This window comes from Hetaerina americana, unplaced genomic scaffold (genome assembly GCF_022747635.1).
Source record: "Hetaerina americana unplaced genomic scaffold, ioHetAmer1.1.p SCAF_9, whole genome shotgun sequence".
NCBI lineage: Eukaryota > Metazoa > Arthropoda > Insecta > Odonata > Calopterygidae > Hetaerina > Hetaerina americana.
The window spans coordinates 69,803,077-69,815,378 of record NW_027287538.1 but is presented as its reverse complement, the minus strand read 5'-3'; the positions used below and the strand labels follow the sequence as shown (position 1 = coordinate 69,815,378).

General features: G+C 50.8%; 1 protein-coding gene across 1 annotated transcript in view; it reads right to left on the bottom strand.

The window, feature by feature from the left end:
- The window catches only part of pros (homeobox protein prospero), a 61,910-nt gene extending 55,651 nt beyond the window's left edge, over positions 1-6,259 (bottom strand). The window contains exons 1-2 of the mRNA XM_071597449.1: positions 4,676-6,259; positions 1,793-4,564 (exon numbers count right to left, since the gene is read on the bottom strand). Of these exons, the coding sequence (XP_071453550.1) occupies positions 1,793-4,564; positions 4,676-6,175 (4,272 nt within the window). The 5' untranslated portion in view covers positions 6,176-6,259. The remainder of the gene's footprint in view (positions 1-1,792; positions 4,565-4,675) is intronic.
- Positions 6,260-12,302: the final 6,043 nt, after the last annotated feature.

Genomic DNA, 12,302 nt, shown 5'->3' with positions numbered 1-12,302 from the left:
TGCAGAGCTTGCTCGCATTTCAAATCTCAGGAATTACGACAAAAACATACTGCAGCATTATAATTACTGTCGTCGCAATGGCTGAATAACCTGATAATATAAAGATTACTTAGGGTACGCTTTCTAATATGTTTGATATTTTCTACGAACTTTAACCATAGCCATAAAGAAAGAATGCCAACATATTAGAAAAATTACCCAAAGGTAGTTAATGTTGTTATTATCTTCTATACAAATACTTTTCAATGGATAGACATACTTCGCATGATAATAGGTTTCATAACATTCAACCATCATCTACGTACATTTATACATCACAATAAGTTTTCTTTCCAGAAGAAGTAAAATAATTACTAAGATGACTTCCAAGTTTATCCAATGAATTAGAGTCGTGCTTAAGTTACTTTGAATGCTGGGCGAGTTTTAAGGGGAATTGTGAGTAAGCGCAGAGATTGAGGCGGAGTGAAAGTGTGATTCCGAGGGAAGGCAGGGCAGGAACCTTTGCGAGTAAAAATTGAGGAGGAAATATGTCCACCAAGTAGTAGATAATCCAGACATGAAGATTTCACGACCGCCGCTAGCCTCAATTATACACACCCCTTCACGGCCCCACCCCATCTTATAAGTGATGTGGGCTCACTTTCCATCCTCTCCCTCCAACCCCCTTTCCGCTCCTCCCCCCTCCCCCAACCTCCAAGTCACTCTCCATCTCCCTCCCCATCTTCCTTCCTCGCATTACCTCCCCCATCTTCTTCCAACCCCCTCAATCAGATCCCTGGGGACCGTGCAGGGGAGACACCCTTTACAAACCGGCCTCTCCTAACTTGCTAACCCCTTCGATCTCTCAGAGACTACACTCCGCTTATCTACATCCTCCAATCCTTCCAGGGGATGGGGGGGGGGAAGAGGCAGAAGGGAAGGAATTAATAAGAAAAGAAAAAAATGTACATCACGGCCTAAGCGACGAGAGGAAGAAATAAATGACTGTCAAAACTCGTGTCGACTCGCGACCGCTCCATATGAAGAAGGAAAGTATTGGGATGACAAATATTGGACTGCCAAAGCAACGCCTTCGCTTTTCCGCGAGTAATATGTGTTACCACAAGACAAAAGATCCCTCAAACCGACTGCTCCCCTCCCCCGCGCAAATCCTCCAATGAACAAACAAAGCAGAGGTTATGAAATTCGAATCGTGAGATGAAAGTTGCAGACAAGGATAATCTTAAAAGACAATTCCTCAACAACTTAATCGAAAAAATCTTCCATTGGGCTTTGAACATATGAAATGAGTTTACATTACTCTGCAAAAAAATATGGCGTTTGAAAATATATCTATTCCTATTAAAACCACAGATTTAGACAGAATAACCGTGAGATTAAAAAACCAGTACTTCAGGAAATCTATGATAGAACAACTATTTGAAAAAAAAGCAATCAAATTTGCAATCAAATAAAAATAACTAAAAAGGAATCACTCTATAGTAATGGTTAAAGAATGGGTAATCAAATAAAAAAAGAGGAGTGCAATGTTAACGTAAAAACGTTAAATTTTTAGGTTTCGTAAAAAAGAGACATGCAAACCATAATTTACTGATAGGATGAAATGAGAAAGTTGCAAATGGTAAAACAGCTAAAAAAAGAAAAGTTTAAGACGGAAAAAAATAAAATAAAATTTGGCAACCATATCAAATTTATACTCCGGAATGAGGAATTTAATGTAAAGTGAAAAATGGGAAGACGGCGAAAAAGGAAATTTGCAAAGATGATTCCGAAAATAAGCAGAAAAGGATATAGTGGGCGTAATGCCGTCGTATGGACCATCACCGGAGTTGCAGTCCGACACACGGTCCACGCTGTCGTTACCCGCCGACGCACCGATGCTGGTGCGGAGGTGTACGTAGTCGGGCGATCCGTGGGCGGCCAACAGGGCCGGGTGCAGCATGGAAGGCGGGTGCGGGGGGATGGGGCTGTCCGCATCCCTCGGCGGCCTCTCAGGAGGACTCCCCGTCGAGTGCATGGGACCGGAGCTCCCGGCCGCTCCTCCAACAGGCGCCGAACCGCTCCCGCCGTAGAAGGGCGAGTATGGGGAGAACACCTGCGACTCGTGCAGACCGGGGTTGGGGATGGCCACGGAAGTGGGCAGTGATACCGGGAGGATGGGCGGGGGCGGCGGGTGGTAAGGTCTCGGCGACGGCGACTCGCTCATCGAACCTCCCATCCCGCTCGGCACCCCACCAGAAAGCGGCCCACCCACCACTGATGGCCCTACCGGGTTCGGCCCCGCCACGCTCACAGGAGGCATCCCGGAGACGGGCATGGCGGAGCCGTTGGCGCCCGCGGACGCCAGCAGACTCGCGTACTTGCTCTCCAGAAGGTTGCTTGGAACGCCAGAGGAGCTGACGGTAGTGGGAACGACGCTGGTGGGCGTGCTGCAGACTTCCCCGCCGTTAGTCATGGCGCCTCCGGGCGGTGCCGAACTCCTGGAGGGGCTCTCCTGGGAAAGGATTCTGCTCACTGTCCTCGGGGTTATCCTGGTGTCCGTGACCTTATGCCTCTTCTTTTTCGGCGTCACCACTAGGCTGAGGGCTTCGTTCTGCTCCGGAGCACCTCCTTCCCGGGGTACTCCGGGGACGCTCCCGGTGCTTGCTCCGGTGGGCGTCACAGCTCCGGTGCTCCCAGAGCCGCCGACGCTCCCTGCGCTTTCCCTTCCACCGGCACCGCTCCCGGGAGCGGCGGAACTACCCTCGGGGATGCAGTATGGATTCGGCTGCGGAGGCTGCGCCATTCCGCTTAGAGCGTAGAGCGCGGAGGCCGATGTGGTGGTGGGCACGGTGCAGACGGGTGGCTTGGGGGGAGGAAACATAGAGGCCACGCTAGTGGGGGGTCTCAGGTGCTGCATTCCCATCGGGTTCATCGCCTCTTGGCCGTGCATGGAGTTTGTCATGCCCATTGGGTAGGCCGTGCCGTTGACTCGCGGTGCGGCCTCTCCTGGTACCTGTGCTCCTTCCGGGTGCCGACCTAACCTGTCGGGCGCGGCAGGTTGCCGCACTCCACTTCCACGGTCGATCACCTTGGTGCGTGGGGACTTGCGATCCAGCAGCTGCGAGGCCATCAACAGGTCCTTGTTAAGCTGCTCAGCGGCGGCGGCCTCGGTAGCCGCAGCCGCAGCGGCCGCCGCGGCTGCCGCGTGATGATGGTGGTGATGGTGGTGCTTGGCGTTCATGAATCGCCTCTGCTGTACGAATCTCGCCACTACAGAGTCGATTAAGATAGCAAGCGAGGCGGAAATCTCGGACTTCAGCACGTCGGCAAGGCCCTCGAGGTCAGCACCCGAGATGGGTGCGGCCGCAGCGGTCGCCGTTGCCGCCGCAGCCGCTGCTGCCGCGGCCGCATTGCGGAAGAAGGAGAACCTCTCGGAGAAGTCGGTACTGGGTTGACCGTGGGGCTTGACGTTCATCGCGTGCGGCGGTGGCGGCGGGGGAGGAGGGGGAGGGGGTGGCGGTTGCACCACGGAGGGTGACGGGTGGTGGTGCGGGAGGGACGGGTGGCCCTGAGCCGACATCTGGTGCTGGTGGTGGGGCGGTGGGGGTGGCGGGGGAGGCTGGTGGTGCGGTTGTGCCGGGTGCGGGATCTGCGTGGGGAGGTGCGACATTGAGGGGTGGGGGATTTGGCTTGCCTGAGGCTGTGGCTGGTGTTGTTGTTGCTGCTGTTGTTGCTGCTGTTGTTGTTGTTGTTGTTGCTGATGCTGCTGCTGCATGGCGGCCTGCTGTTGTTGCTGCTGGTGCTCAGCAGCTACAGCGGCTGATGCGGCCGCGGCTGCAGCTGCGGCAGCCGCTTCCTTGGCCATCCTCGCCTCTTGCTCAATCATGAGCTTTTGGCTGACTCCGAGGTACATTGCCGCGGCGGCCGAGTTTGGAGCAGAAGGGTGAACGTGGTGCGCGGGTGGTTGCTGCTGAGGGGGTGGTGGTGGTTGGTGCGGGGGATGATGGGGATGGTGCGCCAGGTGATGTGGGGGCTGCACCTGGTGCTGAAGGGTCGCTTGGTGCTGTGCGGCTGTGAGCGACGGCACACCACCGTTCAACGTCGGGTGCTGGTGCTGTTGGAGGGCGTGATGCAGCTTCGCAGATGGGGGGAGCTTGGCAAGGGACGACTGCATCACGGCGGGGGGTTGGCACTGTATTTCCTTCGTCGGTGTCACGGGCACATGAGGCGCCGCCGTGGTCGTCGGCGGGGGAATCTGCGGGATGGGTTTGGTCATGACGGACACTGGTTTCTCCACGGGTGCCGGTCGAGGTGGCACGTCCACTTCCGCGATGTCCTGGTCCACCGTGTTGGACGCCGCCGCAGCGGCCGCAGCTGCCGCAGCCGCGGCGGCCGCTGCCAGCTCGAGGGACAAGTCACTGGTGTTGTCGTCGGGGCAGTCGGATTCCATTTCCATCCTGTTGCACAGTTGCACATATTTCTGCTGCATTTCCGCCAATTGCTCCTGCATTGTCCTCAGCTGGGACTTGAGGGCGTCCTTCTCCACTCTCTTCTGGCGTACCTGCGGTGGCTCCTCCTCTTCGTCTGGGCCTTGGTCGTCGTCGTTGGCGGCGCCGGCGTTCGCCTGTGCCATCATCTGCTCCTCGTCCTCCTCCAGGTCCTCCTCCTCCAAGTCCTCGTCCATGCCCTCCATCATTTCCTCCTCCTCGTCCTCGTCATCGTCGCTACGAAGGAGGAGGCCGGAGGCGTGGGAAGCGTTCGTGGAGGAGTAGCGCACTGCCCCGCTTGAGTCATGCTGCTGTGGGTGGTAAAGCTTCCGCTTCTTGCACCCATTGACCTGCTGCGCCCCCGTTACGGACGTGGGCAGCAGGGAGGGACTAGAGCGCATGGACGACACTATGTTCTCGACACGCGCGCGTTTCAGCTCCAGCGTCTCCTTCTGCTCCTTGGGTTGCTGCGGCCCGCCGCCGGGTAAAGCGGCGCCACCTGCGGGATTCGGCGGCCCTCCGGGTCCGCCTCCCACGCCTCCGCCCCCACCGCCGCCTCCGCCACCCCCGCCATCGCCCTCCTTGGGCGACTGGGGGCTGGGGGAAGGAGCGGAGGAATTGGATTCGGAACTCGTGCCCGCACCGTTCATGTTGTTCATGTTCTCCTCCATCATCTCCTCCTCCTCATCGTCCTCCTCACCGTTTTCCCTCCCTCTCTTTTTCACCTCACGGTTCATCTTTTCCAACTGGGCCTCGTCGTCATTCGAGTCGTCCTCGACACCGAGGCCACCGTTGACCGTCACTTGTTCCCGTTTGATCAAAGCAACTTGACCGTCGCCACCAACTTCACTCCCGTCGGCGTTTAAGCCGTTATTTCCACTGACAACACTCCCCACTACACCGTTTTTGAGTTCGTTGTTGTTGTTATTGTGGAGGGCGTTGTTATTGTTTGGCGAAGCGTTTAAAAAGTCTCTCTCCGCGGCTTGAGCGCTGCGGAGTTCGGCCTCGAGGGCCAACAGTTCCTTCTTCCGCCCCTGGAGTATATCCCGGAGCATGTGAGCGTTGTCCACGAGGGACCCGGGGGCGGAGTGGGGTTGCGGGGGATGAAGCATGTGAGGGATCACCGCCGCCCCTCCCTGGGTTCCTGTCGGCGGAGGACTGCCTCCCTCCTCCATACCTCTCCGGATAACACTCGTCGCGTTGAGGCAGTCGAACGCCTTGTCTGTCGCGGCGGTTGCGGCCGCCACTGCCGCAGCCACGGCCGATACGCTCCCCGCTGGGGGCGGCGAGGAAGCCGCCGAGTCCGTGCGTGAGACGAGGGCGGTGCCGCCCGCTGAAGCCGCTACGCCGGCCGGTCCGTCGCCCGCTATTGCCACAGCCGCGGCCGCGTCGGCAGCCTTCGCTTGCCTCCCCAAAAGCTCGTTGAGCATCTTAGCGGGGGAGGCGTAGGTGGGGCCCCCAAAAAGGCCTCCGAAGTGCTGGTGGTGCGCCTGTTGACCACCGAAGATGGCGCCGTACAGACCACCGCCCGCTCCGCCTCCACCTCCGCCGGCCAAGAAACTCGGCCTCGAACTGAAGTTAGGTATAGAGGAGTAAGAATTCCTGGGCTCCCCTGCGTCCACGCGCTGCCTCGTCCTCTTGGCTTTCTTCACTAGTTTATCTCCATACAACCCGAAACACTCGGCATCCTCCTCCGATGACATCATAAGAAAGGCCTCTCCTGATTGGACGAAGGTTTTTTCGGAGGGCCCCCCTCCACTCTCCGCTCGGCCGTGCTCTCTTTCCCTTCCCCCTTTTTCCTTTGAGACTCACGCAGCCGTGAATGGCTGGGGGGTGGGGTGGGGTATGGGGGTCGATCACGTGGCTCGGATCCGCCGTCAAGGAAGGCGGGCGAGCGGCCTGTGGGGGCTGCTCTCTAGGCTCAGTATTTCTCACTCGTCCTCTCCCTGCCTCTCGGGGCGCGGGGTTTGGGGTGCGCGGTCCGCGAGGGCCGCCGGCTGGGCTCCGGGGGGCGTCGCTGGGGTGTGACCGCGGAAGGGGGTGGTGCTTCTTCACCTCCCCCCTTTGCGAAAGACGCCCGGCACCCCCTATCTGCAATAAGAAAGAGAGCATTGTTTTAAAGACCATTCCTGTGGAGGAATAAAGCGCAGGTAAACTGAGAATAATAAACAATTAAAATTCAAACATTAGATATCCTCTTAGAAAAGGACGGGGATACACTTAAAAGATATTATTTACTCTTCAATGTTGACCATTTTTTAACAGATATTTCAGAGAGCAAAATTCTTTTTTCTATGGTTAATGGAAAGGACTGGAGTCGGATAGGAGAAACGAAATGCGCTGATATATATGTGTATATATATTAAATTTTCCATCATTAATTTCTATTTTACCATTTATATCTTACATAAAATCAGTTGCATGTTTTTCATACCATTAATCCCAAGCAGAAAAAGAAAATGGCTTGGAATATTTTTAGAATTATCTCAACGCTTAAAGTTAAGTAATACTTAAAAAGAATAATGTTCCAAAAACTTAATGGCAAAATTTAAATTGTTTTAATTATAATCTTAGTTGTTAAACTGCACGTCTTAGAGATCAATAGATTCTTATTATTAATATTTAATAATACCTTCTTGTTAACGCCTTTAAAGTCTCGTTAAGAAATAGTGGAAAATATCATATTATGTCCTCTGAATGGCATCAATATTTTCTACTGCCAACATTGTCAGATCCCAAGGATTGCAATATTTTAGGAAATCTGGTGGCATTAGAGAGCAGAGGGGAAATAATTTATATAATTATTTCGCACCGCTACTCAACTGAATATGAACAATTGTTATGCCGTTCATAATAAGAAATATCTGAAGGTTCAGTGGTATCTCTATTCCAACTCATCATGTCAGGACGAACATAACTCCATTCCACTCAATAATCGTTAGCAGGTGTCTTTTTTTAAATTTACCTCCTTATATTTAATATTTTCTATACGAACAAGACAGAGGTCATGCTTACATTTCCCGTAAAATTCTTCCCATTATGTGCTCTGAGTGAATACTATTTCACTCTAAAATTAGCATTAAACAATTCAATTGATGAAGTCGATTGTTTAATTTTTAGTTATAATCCATAAAATTTATAACCTGAGTTTACAATAAAAATTGAGAACTGGTGACGGACGGAAATCCCTCCTCGTTTCTTCGGCGGCCGTATAGCACGATGCAACAGATCGCTACGACTCGATATTCCCGATCCAGATAAAAAAATATTTTTTCTCTTTCATCCCCGGGTGAAAATCACCAGGAACCGTTCGGAAAGCAACAGGAACTATACCAGATACGATTATCTGAGGGTGAGTTCGGAGGGCGGGAAGGGGGTTTGGACGACCGATCCCCCTTCCCCCTGAGGAGTGGGAGGGGTAGGAGTGAGAGTTTAACACCTGTCCCACTGGGCGGTGGGGTGAGGAGACTGTCGCTCCCCCTTCCCCTCCCCCCACCCACTCCTCAGAAGCGCTGCAGGACTCATGCCGGAATATATGTGGGCCGCCCCGCACTGGACGGTAGCTCAGCCCGCTTCATATGGAGACCCCGTGCTTTTAGAACGGGGGAAACACTCCACTCGGCTACCCCCCAGACACATTTCTTTCTTCCAACCCCCCTCCCCTCCCAAACCTCCCTTTTTACCTTCCCGATCCCTCGCACTATCCCACCCCACTCACCCCCTCCTCTCTTTACATCCCCCCTACTACTCAGTTCTTCGAACCCCTCTTCCACTCTTCCTCTCCCTCGGCCCCTTGCTTTAGAATACCGGAGGGCGGGGGGGACCAAACGGCTGTGCCACTGGGCCCCAGAGCTCAGAGAGCAGCTCTCCATGGCCCTCGGAGGGGAGGAGGGAGGACTCCCGCCTTTCACCCCTCCCCTCAAAGCAAACCACCCCATCCCCCGCACACATTAGCCCCATCCCTCGATCCTTCAGCTTTCTTTCAGACTTTCCCCTTGCTGTCTACCTCCTGCCTTCCATTCCTTCCCCTTCTATAAAGCCCCCAGCTCACCTACCCCCATCCATTAACCCTCACTCACCCCCCAACACCCTTGGGATCTTTCTAAACGTATCCTCTCCCTCACTCTCTTTCTCGACTGATCTCGCAAATTTTACGTACCTTACGGGATCCGGCAACGAGTGACATGAAGATTTAGTACGCATTCCGTGCGGAAGCGGGGGTAATCCAAGTAATTTGAAGAGATTGAAGACAATAATGCACGGTGAGTATCGTCACTCCCCGACGTGATATCGAGACTGCCGCAAAATGCCCTGATGGCATTTACTGCTTCGCATGTCTCCCGAAAACATGGTGTACACCACTACTCCTTGGAAAAGTAACGTGTAAAAATGTCCATAAAATCCTATAACAATAAAACTTCGCATAATAACTTCTCCAAAGACACAATGGATTCACCTTTAATGTACACGCAAAAATGGAAATTATATCCAATTGAAAATTATACTCGAGATTGCTAGATACAACCAATTAGATTCTATTCCCATTCCGAAATATATGAAAATGCGAATCGTTGACGTTTTCGCATCGAGATCGGCTTTTGGGAATGAGCTAACGCTCATGCCTATAGCCAGGTGACCCAAAAGGACGTGGCCAGTTGAGTATCTGGTCTGATTTTTAGGTCCAGCACGAGATAAGTGGGGGGATGGGGCTCATAGGCCTCAGGTCCAACAGCAAACAATAGATTTGCACTCGTAAATATGTTTTCACATTTGTTTATTGACGTTTACAACTATATCGACGGGAGTTTGAGGCAGGCACGATGATAGCTAATGTATGCATATATATTCGTAGATCCCGACCAGGTGAAGTACTGGCTGTGGGCTCATGGTCAAAGCCCCCGAGAGATCGTGGCTTCGAGACCCGGGGCGTTTATGAGCGTGCGTTCCGTCATATTTCTCTAGCGCAAATGAGAAATGATGATTTTCATCCATACAGTTTGGCAGAAATCTCATTCAGGTATGCCCTGAAAACAGATATTTAGAATTCCACTCTTCAATGGCCGATATAATCAGAGATTCACAAGAATTTTAGCATTAAACACTGCATAACTCAATGATTTATCATGTACTCTTAGTTCGAGAGGAAATATAGCGACAAAATCACATTTATTTGAATATCTTTTTAGTTGGTAAAAAGTGGAAAGGCAAAAATATAATATGCTTTCGAAACTATTGTGATGTACGAATTATCAGTGCGGAGTTATTTCTAAAGCATTAACTGTTGAAATGTGTATACATATATATATATATATATATATATATATATATATATATATATATATATATATAATACTCATTTATGCTACTTAGTATATATATATATATACATATATGTGTGTGTGTGTGTTTCTGTGTATATATATGTATGTGTGTATGTATATATATATATATATATATATATATATATATATATATATATATATATATATATATATATATGCACACGCACCTCTAATAAGCGGATAATATTTGACTCGTTGGTGTTGATACATTGATGAACTTTAAAGTTGTGCCAAATCTTTAAATAAAACATTTAGTCAAAGAAATGAACGGATGCAAGTGAACGTGCAGCTCCGTTACTATTACTCCAATTTATATACGAGATCTTAAACAATATACTGTGTCCATAATATTCTCTAAAGATTGAATAACAGAAGACAATGAACGGGGCATACGGCAGGCTTCAGTGCCATTTAAGTGACTGCCGTTGACGGCAATACAATTTTACGCAATTCTTTCCCTTGCCAAAGTGCCCTCTTTAGTAAGATGTCAACCCACACAATCATAAATATGGCAGGACGTGAAATGAAATCCAACTTTCAAGCGAAATTTATAGCACCTTGTCAATTAAAGCCGTATCTGGGACGAACTTTTCCTCACCCTCAGAATGCATGATTATTGTTTTGCAAGAAAAGTTAATGTACACCTATGCTGCAACGGCAGCTGGTGATAAGGAACTCAAAATCATTGAGGAAACCAATTAAGTGCATTTTCTGCATGAATTGGAAGGCTAGTTCAATGACTGATCTGAAATTGCTTTATTTCTCTGACGAAAATCCTTCTGCGAGTTAGGTGCATTCTGAGAACATTGACGTGGTTCACTTTAACCAGAAACACGCTCGCATTGAAACAAATACAACACGTAATTTTTATCTAAATGCCCACGCATAGATACGCACACATTCCCTTAGTAATTATACTTGTATTTTTTTGAAGATTTGCTAAGTGAGAGGTAATTTCAGTTGAAAATTTTCCAGCAAAACATTACGGTTGAATTCATTTCTATCACAAAATGGATAGCATGGGAAATTCTCTTGTAGCGCTGAGGTGACTTAACTGGTTTCACCTGACTGCGAGGACCCAAATATGAACAACCTGACATCCGAAAAAAAATTCTGGCGCTGCAACACACCGAAAATTTCAAACCAGCAACCAGGAGATGATTGCATACAGGTATTTTAGCATTCCGCTCATCACCTAACGGTTTATCTTTCTAGGCCTCCGAGGAGTTGACTTACCTCTTACAACGTTTCCAGCGCGAATTATACGAAGGGGGGTTGTGGGGGAGCGGAAAAAAAAACACACGTTGGAACGGGTGAAACATGCGGGGCGTCCTAATTGGTGAGGTGATCTGAATTCGAGCTTCGGGAAGGTTGCAAAAACACGAGCCCGGAGGAAATGCGTGGAGGTGTTGGGGTGGAGGGGGGAGGCGCGGGTGGAGTGAAGGAGGATCACCGGGAGGTGGATGACTAGGAGGAGGGGGTGGGAAAGGTTGAAAACCTTTCACCACCCCGCTCACCCACAGGCACACATAAAGAGAGCGGACCTCTCCCATTCCCCACCTCAAGTCTCCGTGTCGCCCTCAATACTACACTTGGGTACGCCAGCCTCTTCCGCTGATCCCAACTCCTCTTTCTTCCCCTCCATACGAGCACACGCACGCAGACACTCATGCTCATGGCGGCACCGCGAGTGAGAGGAGGATTTCGCATTTGTTTTATCGTGTCGCGTCCACGGCGTGCTCCACGGAGACCGCCCGCCCGCATCGTGGAAATCTCGCGGCACCGGGGGTTGGGGGGTAGGGTGGAGGCGGTGCGAGGCGGGTCGGAAGGTTGCGAGGGAATAAGGGGGTAGGGGGGACCAAGGAGCCCGGTCCCGGGGAAGGGGGGGGAGAGGGGGAGGCAAGTCGGTCGGCGGGGGAAGGATGTGGGCCCGTGTGGGGCCGTGGAGGCGAAGTAAGGCACGGGGAACGGTCTTGAGAGGTCGCAGAGGGTGAAAATTACGACTCGCCCCAACCTCCTAAAATCTCCAGTTTAAATGGTTGTTGAAACTCAGCGGAAGAGGGGGATATACTCAGAAGAGCCAATTCTGTGATGCCGAACCTTTTGCGCGTTCCACGATTTGGAGTTCAGGGGGGACAAACTGCGAGGAGAAAACCAGGCGATTGAGGAATTCTTGTTAGGGGAAATGTCATTCGTTTCGAATTTTTCATACAAATACACTGATTCGGGGAAAATGAAGGTACGTATTTTTCAATTTCCGTTATGAAAAGGTGAAGGTTTATCATGAAATCCATGGGACGAGTGTTAACCGCAAGCGCCGCCCACACGTACAAATTTGTAATAAATTAATCAGTGTTGTTAGGTACGATCCAAGGCATATAATCATAGTTTCAATAAAAACTTGCATTTCGGTGATATTACAAGCTTCGTTCATAGGACTTTTTCATTATTGCCGATTGAAATGTCATAGCCGCATAACGCTTAACGCACA